The sequence below is a fragment of the Gambusia affinis genome, linkage group LG22 (assembly GCF_019740435.1).
Source record: "Gambusia affinis linkage group LG22, SWU_Gaff_1.0, whole genome shotgun sequence".
Taxonomy (NCBI): Eukaryota; Metazoa; Chordata; class Actinopteri; order Cyprinodontiformes; family Poeciliidae; genus Gambusia; species Gambusia affinis.
The window spans coordinates 5,621,727-5,638,154 of NC_057889.1; the positions used below are offsets into that span (position 1 = coordinate 5,621,727).

The following is a 16,428-nucleotide window of genomic DNA, read 5'->3' on the forward strand; positions in this document are numbered from 1 at the left end:
ACAATTTGATTTTTTTATTGCAAAAAATCACAAAAAGAATCAGAAAATCCTGGAGGGATTGAAAAGATGTTCAATAATAATATTTAATTTTAAGGATTCACGGATATTTTAACAGTTTGTTAACATGTTTTATAAATACATTCTGGCTCAACCGGCCCTTTAAGAGCATTCATGATCTGGATTTGGCCCAAAACCAAAATGAGTTCGACACTCCTGATGTAGAGAATAAAGAAGACAGAAATTCATTCAGCTTCTTCACTGTTTCTTGTCTTTTAAGTAATTTTGGAGAATATTCTGGATGACTAAGAAAACTTTCTCAGAGTGATGAATTATTAGACTCATTATATGAGTCTCATTTTCATTTCAGGCCACATCAAGATCAAGAATGTCTTTGAATTAAAATTAGAATATAAAAACAGTGATCTGTAACAATTTGACTTTAGTGAGCAGCAATATGGACTTGTGTTTATAAATGTACAAACTATAGATGGCAGTAGTGTTTGTTTATTCTGCAGTTTCATCAATTAGATTGTTAAAACAGGGAGACTGAATTTGAAAAATAGCCATTGTTACTGTTTATTTATAATTTATATACTTAAATGTTTAAATTTCCCAATCTGAAGTTTTATTTTATACTGTTCTGTAAGGTTTTTGTACAGATGCACATTGGTTTTAATGTTAAACTTTTCATATGCATTCAAAATGACTGTTGCTAAGTTTTAGAGAATTGCTCCATTCCTCAACCGAAAATACAGTAAATAACAATTAATCTGATTTATTATGTATAAAGATTATATTTACCAGAATATTTTAAGTTTCACACCGGTGAATATTAAATGTAAATTTTGTACACTGGGTTTGGTGATGTTTTCTTCTGTTCTGTTTCTGGCTTTTGAGAACTTATCTTATGTTTAAGGGCTAACTTGTGCATTTTGTTAATTTTAAAAAGCAGTAGTTGAACAGTAATGTACATGTGAGATTATTTAATGATAACAGCCCTACTAGTATCCATCATGTAAAAAAGACTTTATTTGTTTGAATGGTGATTTTATATTGACCCTTTGCAACTACGTCACTAAATCGTTCAAGGCGCCATGATGGACGGCGGAAGTGAGGGACGGGAGTGTTAAACAGAGCTACTGAAATTGTTTTCCAAAGTTGTTTTTGCCAGTTTATTCATGGCTTCTACTTGTTCAAGTTCAGATAATTTATCTGTGAATGTAACACGTCTTGTTGGGGATCATAGACGGAGGTATTTACAAAAGTTGGAAGCAGCTAGCTTAGAAACCGACACATATCTCCTCCATCCTGACGTGTTGATCAAATTACCGACTTTGCCTGGATTCACACCACATAATTTATGTGATTATGTCATAAACGACGATTCCCCTTTACACAGAGGAAGCCTTAAAAAGGTAGAAAAGACTAGATGCTAACCACTTATTTCCATACTTGCTAGGCTACATGATGGTGCGGCACTGTCTCCATGGTTACCAATGGTCACACGTACATAATAATCATCTTTCTAATCATACTTACATGTGAAGTTTGTAAAAGTTAATCTGCTTACCTTGTAAATAGTGTTCACTACAAATCCGCGGTTACACCGAGGGCTGACAGTCATTATGGTTAACGGCTGCTGTTCATCGCCGCTGCATCTTTCCTCATTAAAAGTTACAAAATAAAAAGACAAGTTTGGTTTTCACCCTTGTCTGTTTGTGCAGCCGAATGCGGAGCAACCCGTGACCATTTTTACTGCGAAATCGACTTAATAAAAGTGATATCAGGCTACCAGATGTGCGCTTTTTTGATCGGCTTTGAAGGAGCGCATTGGTGGTTTTGACGTCCATCATGGCGGAGCTGGAAGAGTTCTGAACGCAGTGACGTCACACTCAAAGGGTCGATACTGCTCCAACTGTAAATCTGTCACTGTTGAATTTGCAGTTATAAACTCTGTGCTTTTTGTCGTTTATATATTTGTGACTGAATCTGTGCTGCTCTGATCTTTTTCATTTACAATCCAAATAAATGCAGAAAGAAACAAAGTCAGACAGACGTTCATAAAGACCCAACAGCGTGAATGTCATGTTCATTATTTCTGCAATTTTTTTTTCCAGGTAGGAAAATATTACGGTTGGGGGCAAAATTATTTGTACCCAGGCAGATTTAGATTTCAAGTCAGTTTTATTCAACCAATAACTAAATAAGTCGGGCATCATTAAAAATATAGGATAAAATAGTAAAATTTTTGAAAAACAATGTTCTATTAATTACATTTTTAATTGAAATAGAATGTCAAAAATATTTATAATCTTCTCTAAGGCTGGGCAATATGACCCAAAAAATTTATCAAGATAAAATTAATGAATGCTTTTTTGATAATGTACCAAATCACAACAAAATTTATTTCAGTACACCCCATACCGAGAAGACAATAAACAGACAAAAACAGGGGAGACAGGGTGTATTTTATTTCAGTTCATATAAAAAATTACTGATTAGTTTGTGTTTAAAATACCCAAAATACCCATAACTGCTTAAAAATAAAGCAAATGGGGGTGAATGGAGAAAATGAGAACTCATGAAGAAATTGCAGATAAAAGAGGAAAGGTCACATCACTAGTTTAGCAGTATTTTGGATATTTGATACAAAAATCTAATCAATAATTATCAATGTCGACTGATAGGAATGCCAATATTGTGATACATTTTTCAGCCATATTGCCTAGCCCTAGCCACTTGTGTATGAGACATTTAACCACCAACTATGTTTTTTGTACTTAAATAAAACAATGATATAGGTTTTGCATTTTTAATAAATAAAAAAAGAACCTTTGTGAATATATTTTACCTAGTACTCCTCAAGTAAAAGTGTTTGCTTCACTTGGTTCAAATTCTGTAATTGCTATTCAATTATTAATCAATTAAACACAGTATTGAAAGTATTTTTTAAAGCAGCAGATGCATGTTTTGCTACAAATAATCAAGTGTATGTTAAAGAAATGCTATGCTGTTGCATTTTGGGCAACACGATGTTTAGTTTCTGATTTTAAAAAAAAGGAATTGAATGTTTCAAAATTAAGTTACGTGGGTTACGCCTCAGTAGAAATCATATCTGATTTTCACATCAGATTATGATGTGAAAATCTTAAATATGAAGAAAGGAAATAAGGACATTTTACACAAACGACTGAGTTAATGATTTTAATATTGACTTTACTTCCCACTTTATTAAAAAGCAAAACCAGCAACACTCTGCAGATCTGGAAAACCAGCCACAGCTCCTTTACTCTCTAACCTGTCAACCACCGTCGCTTTAATTTATACACCTCAGGCACATCATGTACAGTATGTAAGCATACAGTGCACTATAATAATTCATAGAATGAGGTCATGTGTTTACTCCCAAACAAGTCAGATCTTCTCAAATAAAAAGGTTATATAGCATTTTAATTTATTTATCTATAATTTTAAATAAGAACTCATCTTAAATTTCAATTTCATTCACAGTCGGATTACCAAAACTTTCCAGGAAAAGAAAAACTCTGAATATGTATATAGGCTCTTTTTTTTTTTTAGATGAATTTAGCAGCAGTGGGAAAACAACACAAGTAGGACAGACAAACAGGAAGTAGGAATAATAGCTATAGCAAACATTTTCCACAGTGCAGCTTGAAACCAAAAACACTTAACTCCGTTTCAGACAGTATATTGGAAACCACGGTGTGCTCAGAACATTTACAGATGGAGAAAACTGTACAACAGACCCAGGTGAATGGGGAGGGGAGAAATGACACTTGGAAAAATCTTGGTTTGACGTAGTGAGTCAGTTCCAGCAGGTTGGTCCGGTACTACCTCCGTTTGGCTGCGGGCCTGCTGCCCTTGCTGCCGCCGCTGCTGCCGCCGGCCTTGCTGGAGCCCTTGGAGCCGGAGAAGAGCTTGGTCATGAGCTCAGAGACGTCTGGAAGCTCAGGGTTGGGGTTCAGCATGTTCATGGACTGCTCCATTTCCTGCAAACATGGAAGGGATTTAAGAAACTACAGACTAACATCCTTCAGTCGTCTGTAGCTTCCCACTGAGGTAACGTTTGTTTGAAGGCGTGTGTACAAGACTGTCATAAACAAAACACCTGTTATGAACATGAAGGAGTCTTCATGAGCACTTATGACTGAAGTCATGAAGTGTTGTAATGACACTTTTAATTTACTTTTAATCCAGGTTTTAATTTAACTTTGCATTAAAAGTGTCATTTAGTGAACAATGCACAGTTTTAGTGAACCTTTGCATTAAATGGGTCATTATTTACTGAATGACACTTCATGACAACAGTTGTAAACATTTATGAAGAGTCATTCAAGTTCATAGCAGGTGTTATGTCAGTCACATGTCAGATTTATGCAAAATAAGTCAAATAAGGTGCTCTGAATACTGATCATGATTATTTAAAATTTTGAGCTTCAGGTTCATCAGTCTATCTGAAACTCTTTTCACAACCAGAAAGTTCTGAATAAACTCCTCATTTCATCTACACTGAAGCAGAACCATGAGAGCTCTGCTCCTCATCTTCTAGCCTTGCTACCTTTCTATTTGGTCTCCTGACAGATCTTATGCCACCCTTCTTCTCTGCTTCATGCCCAACTCTCTAACTTTACCCGTCCTGGTTTTAACATTCAAAGTCCCTACTGCCAGTTCTGCACTGTTGCTTTCCCTTTTCTCTCTTTGCTGTTATCACGCCTTCCTCCTATCCTCCAAAGCAAAATAAATAAATGTTAAACAAGAAATTGACTGTTGACCTGAATCAGATAAAAAACTCAAAAACCCTGCAATCTTTTCTGGATTTTATTCCTTAAAGTTCTCTAAGAGAAAGTTATTCCATTACAACTCAGTATAATGTGGTCGACATTTAAACATCACAATGCCTTTTACACCAGTTAGAAAGGCTGTTTATTATAAACACCCTACCGGAGACCTGAAAGTGTTCCTTACCTTCCTCATCTCTGGGTCGTTGGTGTTGACAACTTTGGGCAGCAGAACAATTATGAGCAGAGGTAAAACCATCATCATCACCTGCATAAGCAACAAACATTTAAATGAGGAATTCACCTGGAGCTCAATTCAGTGTTGACGAAAGTCTAAACAGGTTCATATGTAAACTGCAGATGACAAGATCTAAATCACAAGTAGTGACAATTCATTTTACAGGAAATGTAAACAAGTTTAATATTCCTTTTATGTGCCCTGAGATCTAGTATTGCTTTCCAGATATTGAGATTTCTAAGTGAGCCACTAATTAGTTTTATTACCATCGGGTTCATGAGGAAATCTGTCCAGCCCCAAGTTTCTCTCTTCATGAAGTAACTGTGAGGACCACTGGCTCTGATCTGAAGTGGGTAAGGCTGACGAATCACCTCTGAAGTCTTAATGTAGTTCACAAGACGTGCCCTGTGGAGGAGACATGGCCTCAGTATGGGTTACAGTTGTAAATAATGTATTTCTTAGCTTAAATTATGGTAAATCCTTACCTCATTTTCCCCTTGGAAGTGATATCAACACGAACCGGTTCAAATCTATATGTAGGGGTAACAACCTCCACAACATAAGATCCTGAAGGGATGTCATTCACTGCAAAACTCCCATCAGTTCTGTAAGAACAAAAGGGCAACATTTTTGCAAGTAATACAGTAATTTTTTAAGATTTCTATATTATTGAAAACAGATTTAAATCACACATTCTGCAACCACAACACAGCTTATCCTCAATATTAAAGCAATAAAAAGATATAGCATCAAAATTGTGTTTTTGTTGGAGACATGCTAAATAGTTGAGTGAAATAACACTGAAGGGTAGTGTGAACACACACCTTTCTGAAAGACACCAACCGCCTGTACAAGAGTGACAGTTGTAGTATCTGGGGTGACATGCACGTATGACAGTAAATATTTAATTGCACATTTAATAGTTGTGTTCAATTATAACTGACTATAACGTCATTTTGAGTTGTGACATATGGGAAAATTATTTTTAGAAAAATCAGTGTTCCTTCCCATGGGATGAGGAGAAACTGCAGTAATCTAAACAGAACTACACCTGGAAACGAGTGTTTGGTTTATATCCATAAAAAAAAGAAATTGAAAGGACTGTATTGTTATGAACTGTGAACATGTTATTCTCATTAACTCCAATATTTGAAAACAACTTTTCAGAGAATTTTTTTGTATAATAAGAAGCCATTACCCGTCATGTTTTGTATAAAACATTGCTGAACTGTTACTATGTTAACAGACTCGACTCTCAAGAGGCCCACACTTAGCATTTAGCATACGGCCCTTAGGTGCACTTTATGTCGAAATTAACCAAATTCTTGTACATGGTTAATATAGCTACATCCAGGTGTATTAATCTGTAAGTACTCTACCAGTTTTAAGCCATTATTTGTGTTCGGCATCAACCGTGCGATCAGCTGATCTTGAGATGCTAACCAGCAATGCTAACGCTAAACACTTAGCAAACAAGCTAACCGCTGGAGCGTCTTTGGTGATTTCTTACCTTAAAAACCCCACATACTCCTCGCCCTCTACCAAGACTCTGGCCGTAGAGACCCAGTCTTGCGTTTTCACGCCAGGAACAATCGCTCTTCCCTCGATTTTGAACTTATCTCCGTTCGGTTGCGTCGATACGCCTGCACCAGGCCCCGTTTCCATGTCGGTGAAACAGCTAACCAGGACGAGGCTGGCCTGAATGAAAATCCACAACAGCGGCATGCTTCCCCTCTGCGACATGCTGTCCGTTGTTGTTAAACTAAAGCGAACTCAAATAAACTTCGCAGTGACATGTATATGATGGCAGGTTGTGGGAGAAGCGATTATTTTAACATCAGCTGTCTCTGCGGGGAAGTGACGTCACATCCGGAAAAGCGATATGCAAATTTTGGTACCAATGCTTTTTTTTTTTTTTTAAATCACCGTTTTATTTATTGCCCTTACTATAATAACTACATTCAATTAAAAAATAATTTTATAATCACAGAGATAAATTCAAGTTGTATTGTAACTCACATTAAATAATTTCCCTTAGAGTGGTAAATGCTGTTGGCAAGAAAGATCTCCTGTAGCGGTCAGGATTAAGCGGCTAGGGGTAGCCCCTGACTGAAGAAAAAAAGCAAGAATTTCAGAATTATTATTTTTTATTAATCCATCATTGATGATTGTTATGTTAGACATGTAAAATGTGTCTAATTGCCCAGGATTGGTGGAGACAATATAATATCCTTTCATTGCACTTCCACCTACTAAAGTGTAAACATTCCGTAATAATTGTTCTAGTTTAAGTTTAGAGATTTAAAATTGCATTTACTCTGTCTATAACTTGTCTTTGAGAATATTTTTGCTGATTTGTCCAAAACTGTCACCACAAACTGCACGTTTTCTTTTTCTCAAGGCGGACCAATCAGTTTTTTTCTAGCGTTACAATCATACTTGACAAGAGAGGAGATATCCAATATGATGAAAACTGCTGTTGAATGTCACAGAAGACTGGTTCAACAAAAATGAGTAGACAAACCATTGTGAGAAGAAAAGCAATACTGTATTTTTTTAGGAAATTTATTTAAAAGAAAATTAAAAGAATCACTTATTTGGACATTTGTTGGTCAAACAAAACATGAAGAGGCAAGACAACTAATAACTTAAAGACTCTTGGAGATTCAAGTTCCTGATTCCAAAGAAACCAGGCACACAGAAGAAGAAGAAAACAGGGCATTTAAAAGACAAGTGGTTTAGTGAGAGACAAAGACATTGGCACTTCATAGAGCATCTTAACAGCAGGTCTTATGAGGTCCACTAAACATGCCCCTTCACAAGACGATCCACTTCAATGTGAAGCAGTCATTTTCTGTGCAGGCTTGCTGCCCTCCTCCAGAGGAGTCCCCAGCTCTAGCTGAGGAGATTTGTCTGAATGATCAAGTTCAGTCCCAATTAAGAGGTTGGAGTGTCCGCAGAGTGAACCAGTCCATTTCTCTAGCAAACATTGTCAGTTCAAAATAGAGCCATGATCAGCAGTAGTGGTCACATGCTTCAGAGTGCTACATTTATTAACTGTCAGGGCAGTTGAGAGAGATGAGAGTCTATGGTCTGGAATACAAATGAGAGAGAGTATGATAATTAATTAAACTCTATTTAAAAAAAAAAATCATTAAACAATATTAAAACTGAATAAAAATATCCAGAGACGGCAGTTGAAGAAACTTACGTTCGCCAGCTCTCCCACTGATCCTGAAACCAAACATAATCGAGATCCTTCCTTCCACAAGTCCTTTAGTCGCTGCTTCATGACATCGACATTCCTGAAACAAACACTAAAGCGTTATCTAGTGGTTCATACAGGCTGACAACTGCCAACACCAACCAATACTTTAACTAGGACTTGGAAAACTACCAGAACTTACAAACTTAAAGGCATGGTTTTCCCTGATGTATTATAAGTCTGGCAGGCCACCAGGCTTTACTTGCGCCCCCACCAGGCTAAGCATTGCTTTTTTAAAGTCTTTTTAAAATGTTTGCATTTTTTAAGACAGGTAATAATCTTCCACTTTTAATAATACATAATTATCAAGTGATATTTACAAATTTCCCATTTACTTTAAACATTTTTTAACTCAAAAACACAACAAGCTGCTGGGTGAATGACTGCCCTAGAGCTCAACCACCAGGCTTAGCAAGTTTTCTGAGAGAAACCTTGGAAGACGACCCATTATGCCTCCTTTAATAGGGTTAGAATAGGCCTGCAAAACATGTTTAATAATTTTTTTACACAGAATAATTCTTAGACAATCAGATTTCCATATACTATTAAGCTTCTTTCAGAATTAGCTGTTTTTGGGCCTCTTATCACTTTAAATCCAAGTACGTTGCTCTAAAAATCAGCATTTACACTCACACGTGAAAATGGCTGCAAACAGATGCACAGTTATACGATCCTACATCTTTGAAAAGCATTAGTAGAGCCTTCTGCACCACCAACAAAAATTTAGTCAGTGATTTTGGGATGGTAAGTCAACAACAAAACACTTGTCTTTTCCAGCAGCCATTGTACAGTGGTTTAATCTGCTGACCAAACATCCTGAAGCTCAGCTCTGGTTGCTAGGCGACAGGATGGGCTTTCCTGCGGTTGCCAGGTGAGGGGCAGTGCTTGTTGTTAAGACAGGTGTTAATCTTTATGTGACGATACATTCCAGAGGTTTTTGAAACAACAAATTTTCTAGACACCAAAAAAAACGTATTGCCAAAAACATCTGGATAGTTTTTTTTTTTAAAGTGCACACAGCAAAGTCTTGACCCTGTCTTTTAGTATGGACTAAGGAAAGCACTAATTTCAGCTGAACACATTTCATTTTATTCTACACTCAGCTGCTGTCGTCAACAAAGCTAAATGTAGATTTAGTTGTGATAAATCTGAGATATTAAGTTGAACATTAATCGGTAACAACATTAAAGCCAACCACCTTAAAGGCCACAAGAAATCCTCGCTCATTCTGAAATATGAGCGTCACAAGACGATCAAAGGTTCAACTTTGGAGATTCTTTAAGATGGTAATCAGCATGCAACACCAACCTGTCCTCTGAACAACTGTCCCGCAGTCTCTTCTCGGCTTTGGAAAGTTCAGGCCACCATTTCCTGATGACGGACTGAACCCAGCGTAAAGCCACTGTTATGTGTCTGTCAAAAAAAAGAAAAAGAAAAGATAACTGCAGTAGTTAGGCCTGACTGGTTTTTGAATGACTGGGATGTAAACAACAGGTTTGTATAATGTAAGAAGAAGAGCGCCCCCTCTGGTTCTGTAACGGCAAGCAGAATTAGCTCAAGGCAGATCTAAAAACAAATTTTTCAGGGAAATAATTGTGGCGTTTTCACTGGAGGGACTAAGTTTTTTCCTGGACCAAATTAGAAAAGAGCAGGTAGCATTGTGGTGAACAGAAAGTATGACTCCTTTACTTTAGTCATCCTCTGCCTGTCATCATTTTTGGCAACATTAAAAAGACATCAGTTTTATATTTTTACTTGCGCACAACATCATATTCTATGCATAATGAGTTGGTGTATTAAAAACACTGAATAAGTGTTTTAATACAGCAGTTTATGTTGTCATACTCTCTTAAGTGGAACTGAAAAACTATAATGAAAGGAATTTCTGCTTCAGCGTTTCCTCAGATATGGAAGGAAAAACAGTCTCTGAAGTCCTTAAGAAATTTTCACCCTTATATTAAAATATTTTTCTCAGTTTATGCTCCAAGATACAAAATAAAGTGACCAAATATGTCCAAGATTGTCACCTTCCTCCTTTTCACAAAAACTAGTATTTCTATTGCAACATGGTTAGGAGGGAGAAGCAAGGGTAGAAATCACAACTACTAAAACTTCTTGGATGGATGTGGTGATACAATAATGACGATATCAGAGGAACTTACTCTTCATATTTGCTGGAAAGAATGACTTTGACTTGGGGCAGCAGGTCAACACAGCAGCCAAGTGACAAACATGGTGCTTCAGTTTGAAGGCTAATAAAAATCAGAAAAAAAGAAGCATAAATAATGAATGGATGGATGATGGATAATGATTCACAGTTGACTGAAGGGGAATTAATGATTGTACACTTTAATTTTCTGTAGGAGAGGCAGAAAAGTAAAATACTTTATTTCAGTAAAGAAGTAGACTCTCTTCAGCAACTATTTACATTATACATTCAGTTCAGCCATAAAATAATACAATACAACTGATATTTAAATAAAATAAAGAAAAAAAAGTTGAGATCACTAAAAATTACATTGATTTTTGTCACTTATAGTGGTATTTATTGATATTTACATGTTTTTATTTGTATTAACATAGTTATAATATATACTGACAAGGTACAGTTGAAACCAGAAGTTTAAAAGAAATTTCCCTGATATGTAATATATTCAAAAATAGTCACACAAAAGAAATCTCAATAAGTTTTCTAACATTTACCAAATAGAAATTATTTTAGCAATTCTGACTGACAAAACCAGAAAAAAATTTGGTCTAATTTAGCTTCAGAAAGTGAGAAAAAAATTGTGTATGCATCTTTATTTTCTGTATGTAAACTTATGGCTTCAGCTGTATAATCCTATCACTGACATGTTACGTTTTAAAACCACCAGTTGCGAAAAAAACAAAAACAAAAAAACTTACAAATTTAACAGCTGGGCAATAAAAATGAAATGTAACTCACTTGTTAGTTAAAACAGGCAAGCAGTCAAGCAGCACTCCTGTGTCTTGTATTCTGAGGAGCAAAAACAACTAAAAATGAGTCACATGGTTTGAGAAAAAGCCCAAAACACCAAATAATACGATATAATTTACCTTATAAGGTAGGACACCAGCTCGCTGGCATTTCTTCGCCATAGTGTCAGAGCTACTTTAAGTCGGAGATCTCTTCCAAAGAGAATGTGGGTCATAGCCTCATGGTCCTTTGATAACTTGTGAAAGATAAAAAACAATTGCGTGTAAGAGAAAAACCAAGACTGTGAACGTTCTTTTAAAAGTCTGTTTCTCACCTCGGTAAAGTCCGCGTACTTGGAGCTGGCCCCTGCCATCTTGGAAGCTTCAGTAGGGTTCAGCGGCGGCCCGGAGTGAACGCCCCGCACGTCATCGGAGCATGTCACCTCATTTTCCTTGTTGGCCATGCCGGGGCCACGGAGACGGCCTACATTTGATGACCTTCGGAGCAGCTTTGCGCCCACCTCCACCGATGAACAACTCCTCCTCTTGCAAGGCAACGGGCGCTGTGTTTTGCCTGGACTCTGCACTCTGTGATGCACCTGGAATCTGAGGGGAGAAACACCAAGATGGGCCAAAGCAGCGGTGGTTCAATCAGGAAGTGAGATTCAAAGCCACAAACATTTTGTGTTGATGGAATGGGAAGATGACTTACAGGTGCATCTCAATCAATTAGAATATCACTGAAAATTAACTATATTAATTCTAGATTATGACCAATGACTAATGAAAACACAAAATTCAGCTTTATTAGCCCACCCAAAACCAGGAATCTTCAATCTGCTGCAATTCAGACCTTCTTAAGAACTTTGACTAAAAATGGCCAAACCATTATTAAGACTTAATATGTGAATCTTTTTAAAATAAAGATTTAAATATTAAGTTTTAGCTGTTTGTTCGTGGAATTTTTTTCATGTTTGTTCGCATATTTTTATGGGGATCTATTTTTCTTGTGAGTTCAAGATTTTGAGGTATATTTTATCATTTCCAAAGAAGAAATTTTTACCCATTAGTTTTTGGCAAAAGTTTAATGTTTGTCCTTATGTTGGAGTCTAGAAACAGAAATAAAATGGGGACTGTTTAAAAATGACAAATATCTACTACAGGAAATTGGTTCTCAAAATTTAAAAGCCCATAAAATTGATGGTTCTAAATGGGTTTTATTTAACAAAAGGTTGCAGAAAAAGAAAATTTTTTTTTTAATATATACAGAAATGTCAGCCTTTTCAAATGTATGCCTGTACAGGTTTTCCCCCAGAAAACTTACTTAGCCCGGTGCTCAGGGCGCTAGGGCAGCTGTCCAGCTGGCCGTCATGTTTTTGAGTTAAAAAATATTTAAAGTTGACAGGAAATTTGAAACTATTAATTGATAGTTGTGCATTTTTGGACAACTGGAAGATTCATACCTAGACACCAACTATAAAGTCTTAAAAAAGGCAAAAAATGTAAAAAACCTAATATAAATTAACAATGCTACGCCTGGTGGGGGCCTGGTGGCCCGCCAGGCTTATAATTCAGTAGGAAAACCCTAGTATTCAGTACTTTGTCAGTAATATATGTGTTGATGCGTGTTGAGATTGTCTCAAAAAATGTTACTCTTGTAAACTCATTAAAAGATTACATTGAAGTTATTTCTTTTCCTAAACTTCAAATGGATCCAGTTGTAACTTTTCCACAAAACTGTGTTGTTTGGATCAAAATACATGTAATTATTTTCCAGTAACCGAATGGATTTTTATCTAGAGTTTATGTTTACAATGGACTCAAGTCAGTCACAATCCATGTCTTATGAATCTACCCATTTGAATGGACTTAACTTCAAAAATATTCTCAAATTTCTAGCGGTCCCTGTTGCTTCTACATCTTTTTCTACCAATTTCCTTCCACATAATTTGAATGAATAGACTTGGATATAGCAAATCAAAAATGTACACCAAATTTTTTAAATACTGAATGTTGTGTTTTGATAAGGTGAAATCAATAATAGAAATTATCTTGAACTATTCAATTCCACATTTAAAGATTATGAAACATATGAATGCTACATTTTTTTATTTCAATCACTTAAAAATTTGATGATATTCTAATTTCTTGAGGTCTACCTGTAATATTCCAGGGCGAAGAGGGACTAATCTGTGGGATGGTGAGAGAATGATTATATTTGGATAAACCCCACGGATGTGAAATTAGAGACTCACCTGTCCTTATCTAATTCTTCCTTATTAATAAAATCCACCTAAAACAAAAGGATAGGGGATGAGGGCACTACCACTACTAGAAACCACTGATCTACACTTCACTTCACCAGGACTTAACACACAAATTTACTGTATTTCATGCATTAAACCAGAGTTCTTGGTATTCATACCTGCTTCATGTTCTTTTCAGTAGAAACATACAGGCAGGACCGCAGAAAGCCATTGGATTTATTGCAGATGACCTTAAAGACTTCCCGATGCTTACAATGGTTGCCAGCTGCCATAATAAGGGACACTGTTGAACAAACATAATCATTGGTAGTATAAACTCGTATATCCGGAGCTGGCAACCAACATTAAGGCTATCTTTTAACACAGCATCAACTAAGAATGTTTTAAAAGATAAATCCAAGTGTAAATGTTTTAATTAAATAGGCGTTTCCCGATATAGACTCGTTAAGCTGCAACAAAAGTCGAAATTAAAGTTCAGAATACATTTCTAGCTTTCATATACATGAAAACAGGCCATGTAAGGAAGTGAACATTAACTGATAAAACGGCAATTTAATACTACCCAACTGACGTTACAAGTGGCTTTAACTTTTAGCATTTAGCTCAACTGCGAAGAAAACACGGAGACGTTAAAAGTGACGAGCTGGGCCGCTGCTACGAGCTAGCTAGCTAACAGGTTAGCCTCGCCACCTTCAGGGAACATATGGCTTCACATAAAAACAAATGGTAATTCCGACAAGCTACTGTTTTCACCATTTACATCGGGGGATTGAATACCAACCAACTCATTTTGTAGAGTGTAGTAAGGGCTCCTCAGATGCGCAAATCCAAAAATAAAAGTGAAAAACTGGTTAAACTCAGACCGAAAACTCCACCTCGATGTTAACGCCTCACGGTTTAACCATTCAAATGAATACACCACCGGTGTGCGGGATTGTGGGATTGATTTTGGCAAAGAAAGGAATGGAGTTTGGGTAGTTTTAGCGACAACTGGTGGACGTTGACAAACAAGCATTTGTAACGCCACGCTATGGCGCCATCATGTGGTAGGTAGTCTGCACTGCAGCTTCGTAAAGGTAGAGCGATTTCTAAATAAAACGACTCATGATAATGTCAAAGTTGTAACTTTCAGTTTAATCGACAGCTGTTGATAAAACAATAGTTACAAAATTCTAAAATAAAAAAATAAATAAACCTGGTCTTGTGTGGGTTTCTTCTTACAGTTTTCTGTTTTGTTTGTAATGACAGAGAATCAGTCCTTCTCCAACTTTCTCATGTTCTCAGTCAGCCGCCAAACAGTCTTCCAACACATTTTGTGTATTTATTTTTATTGTTTTATTATTAATGCTGATATAAAAGGATGTAAGCTAGACCGAGGGCCATGAAAAATTAGACTATGAAACGTTATATAATAATCTTTCAGCAACTAATGTTACCTTAGATAACTTATGCATTTTCTATTAAACTAATGGGTATCTTCAAAACATAACTCTATAAGCTAAAGATACTTACCTTCAATGTCCTACAAAGAAGCTCCTTGCTCCTCCTTCTAAGTATTAGCATAGAAATATCTGAAATTCTCCCCAGAATAGATCATATTCTTATTTTATTCATGATCTGGATGCCAGACATTTTGATTCTCTTAATTCAAAGACAATAGGAACAATAACAAACCAGTGACCTAATTTTCTTTGGAAGGTTTAACGGTTCATTAATTATGGTAACACATGTAAAGTCCAGCCAACATATACTGGAAGAATTGAAAATAAAGCAACGCACACAGACAAGGCTTTGTTTTGGAGAAACTTGCACATTTAAAATGCGGACGTTTCTGTCTCCAGACAACCACAAAAATGAACATTTCTGGTAATCTGTAGCTGATCGTGATCAGCATCCAGCTGCATATACAGACACAAAAACACCAAATTATGAGTTTCTCTTTTGAGACAAACTGATCAATATTCCAAAACAAATGTCTATATTTGATTATAGTTTTTCTTAGCTTAATCTGTGGTGCACTAAGAGTCCAAGTCGTTTGATTTCCATTTTGTCTGAGACCAATAATGGAAGATATTTAGAACAACTCTACTTCTCTAAGCATTTTTAGTGACATTTTTAACTGTAAGTTATTTAGAATAAGAGGTGCTTGTTTTATTTCAGTGGGAGTTTTGTAACAAATAACAGCAAAACATCAAAAGTTATTGATTACACTGAAAAATAGCAAACCAGAGGGTCCTGCAGATGACAGTGACGGGATCTGAAAGGGTAACTGGAGCTTTTTCAAGATTTCAGGCATTTTTACTGATGACTTTTGATGAGATTAGGTAAAAGCAGGTTGTGAATGGGCTCAAATAAAAAAGTAGAACCTAAATCAATAATTTTATAAGGTTGTAAAAAAATCTTTCAACATTTTCTGGCCATTCTTTTGCAGTTCTGAAATTAATTATATCACAACAAACCTTGTTTATTCCAACTCCCTTTAGTCTTATTGGGAACATTTTAAGTAATAACTTGGAAAGATTTCAATGTCTGATCTTCTCAGATAAAAACAACCACCCACAAAGAGACTGAGAGCATTATCAGATTTACATCAGCAAGGAAGGATTTGCATTACAAGGTTTCACCCAGATAAAAGCAAAGTGTTTGCTGGAGTCTGTGGCTGTTTGAAATTTAAGCTGGAACTTGGCTGAGGTGCAGAAAATCCCCTCCATACTTGTGAAAGGGTGTTTAGTCTCTTTTAGCAGGATGTGCTTACTGCTAAGCAGGACGTTTGCGAGAGCAGAAAAAATCTCTTCCGGCTCTGAGTGAAAGAAACTGTTATTTAAACGATGCTCAAAGAAATCAACTACAACTTTCTGAAAAACATGACCAATAATTCTGTAGCACTTATGTAATAATTAACTAAAATTGACCCGTTTATTT

At 36.2% G+C, this 16,428-nt stretch overlaps 3 protein-coding genes across 3 annotated transcripts in view; all 3 read right to left on the bottom strand.

Moving 5' to 3' along the window:
- aven (apoptosis, caspase activation inhibitor) overlaps nucleotides 1–2,063 on the bottom strand; it is a 50,101-nt gene extending 48,038 nt beyond the window's left edge. The window contains exon 1 of the mRNA XM_044105742.1: nucleotides 1,571–2,063. The gene's annotated coding sequence lies outside the window, so the exon portion shown is untranslated. The remainder of the gene's footprint in view (nucleotides 1–1,570) is intronic.
- Nucleotides 2,064–3,190: 1,127 nt separating this feature from the next.
- On the bottom strand, nucleotides 3,191–6,928 carry emc7b (ER membrane protein complex subunit 7b). The gene is made up of 5 exons (XM_044105743.1): nucleotides 6,548–6,928; nucleotides 5,523–5,642; nucleotides 5,304–5,442; nucleotides 4,987–5,067; nucleotides 3,191–4,010 (listed from the first exon to the last, which is right to left on the bottom strand). Exons 1-5 carry the CDS (start codon nucleotides 6,778–6,780, stop codon nucleotides 3,852–3,854), a joined length of 732 nt encoding a protein of 243 aa, XP_043961678.1. The 5' UTR covers nucleotides 6,781–6,928; the 3' UTR covers nucleotides 3,191–3,851.
- A 658-nt stretch (nucleotides 6,929–7,586) lies between these two features.
- katnbl1 (katanin p80 subunit B-like 1) lies at nucleotides 7,587–14,492 on the bottom strand. Its single transcript, XM_044105745.1, has 10 exons — nucleotides 14,288–14,492; nucleotides 13,665–13,789; nucleotides 13,495–13,532; nucleotides 11,575–11,845; nucleotides 11,381–11,496; nucleotides 11,250–11,300; nucleotides 10,465–10,554; nucleotides 9,611–9,715; nucleotides 8,249–8,342; nucleotides 7,587–8,130 (listed from the first exon to the last, which is right to left on the bottom strand). Exons 2-10 carry the CDS (start codon nucleotides 13,776–13,778, stop codon nucleotides 8,098–8,100), a joined length of 912 nt encoding a protein of 303 aa, XP_043961680.1. The 5' UTR covers nucleotides 13,779–13,789; nucleotides 14,288–14,492; the 3' UTR covers nucleotides 7,587–8,097.
- Between the last annotated feature and the right edge of the window lie 1,936 nt (nucleotides 14,493–16,428).

Bases quoted from the DNA above. Each gene is read 5' to 3' on its own strand.
- emc7b (XM_044105743.1), bottom strand. From the start codon at position 6,780: ATGTCGCAGAGGGGAAGCATGCCGCTGTTGTGGATTTTCATTCAGGCC. The intron at 5,443-5,522 runs GTAAGGATTTAC...TCTCCTCCACAG, and splicing joins ACTTCCAAGGGGAAAATGAG to GGCACGTCTTGTGAACTACA. The intron at 4,011-4,986 runs GTAAGGAACACT...CCATGTTTGCAG, and splicing joins ACGACCCAGAGATGAGGAAG to GAAATGGAGCAGTCCATGAA.
- katnbl1 (XM_044105745.1), bottom strand. From the start codon at position 13,778: ATGGCAGCTGGCAACCATTGTAAGCATCGGGAAGTCTTTAAGGTCATC. The intron at 11,846-13,494 runs GTGAGTCTCTAA...TTCTCCCCTCAG, and splicing joins GAAGAATTAGATAAGGACAG to ATTCCAGGTGCATCACAGAG. The intron at 8,131-8,248 runs GTAAGTTTCTTC...TTTGTATTCCAG, and splicing joins CAGTGGGAGAGCTGGCGAAC to ACCATAGACTCTCATCTCTC.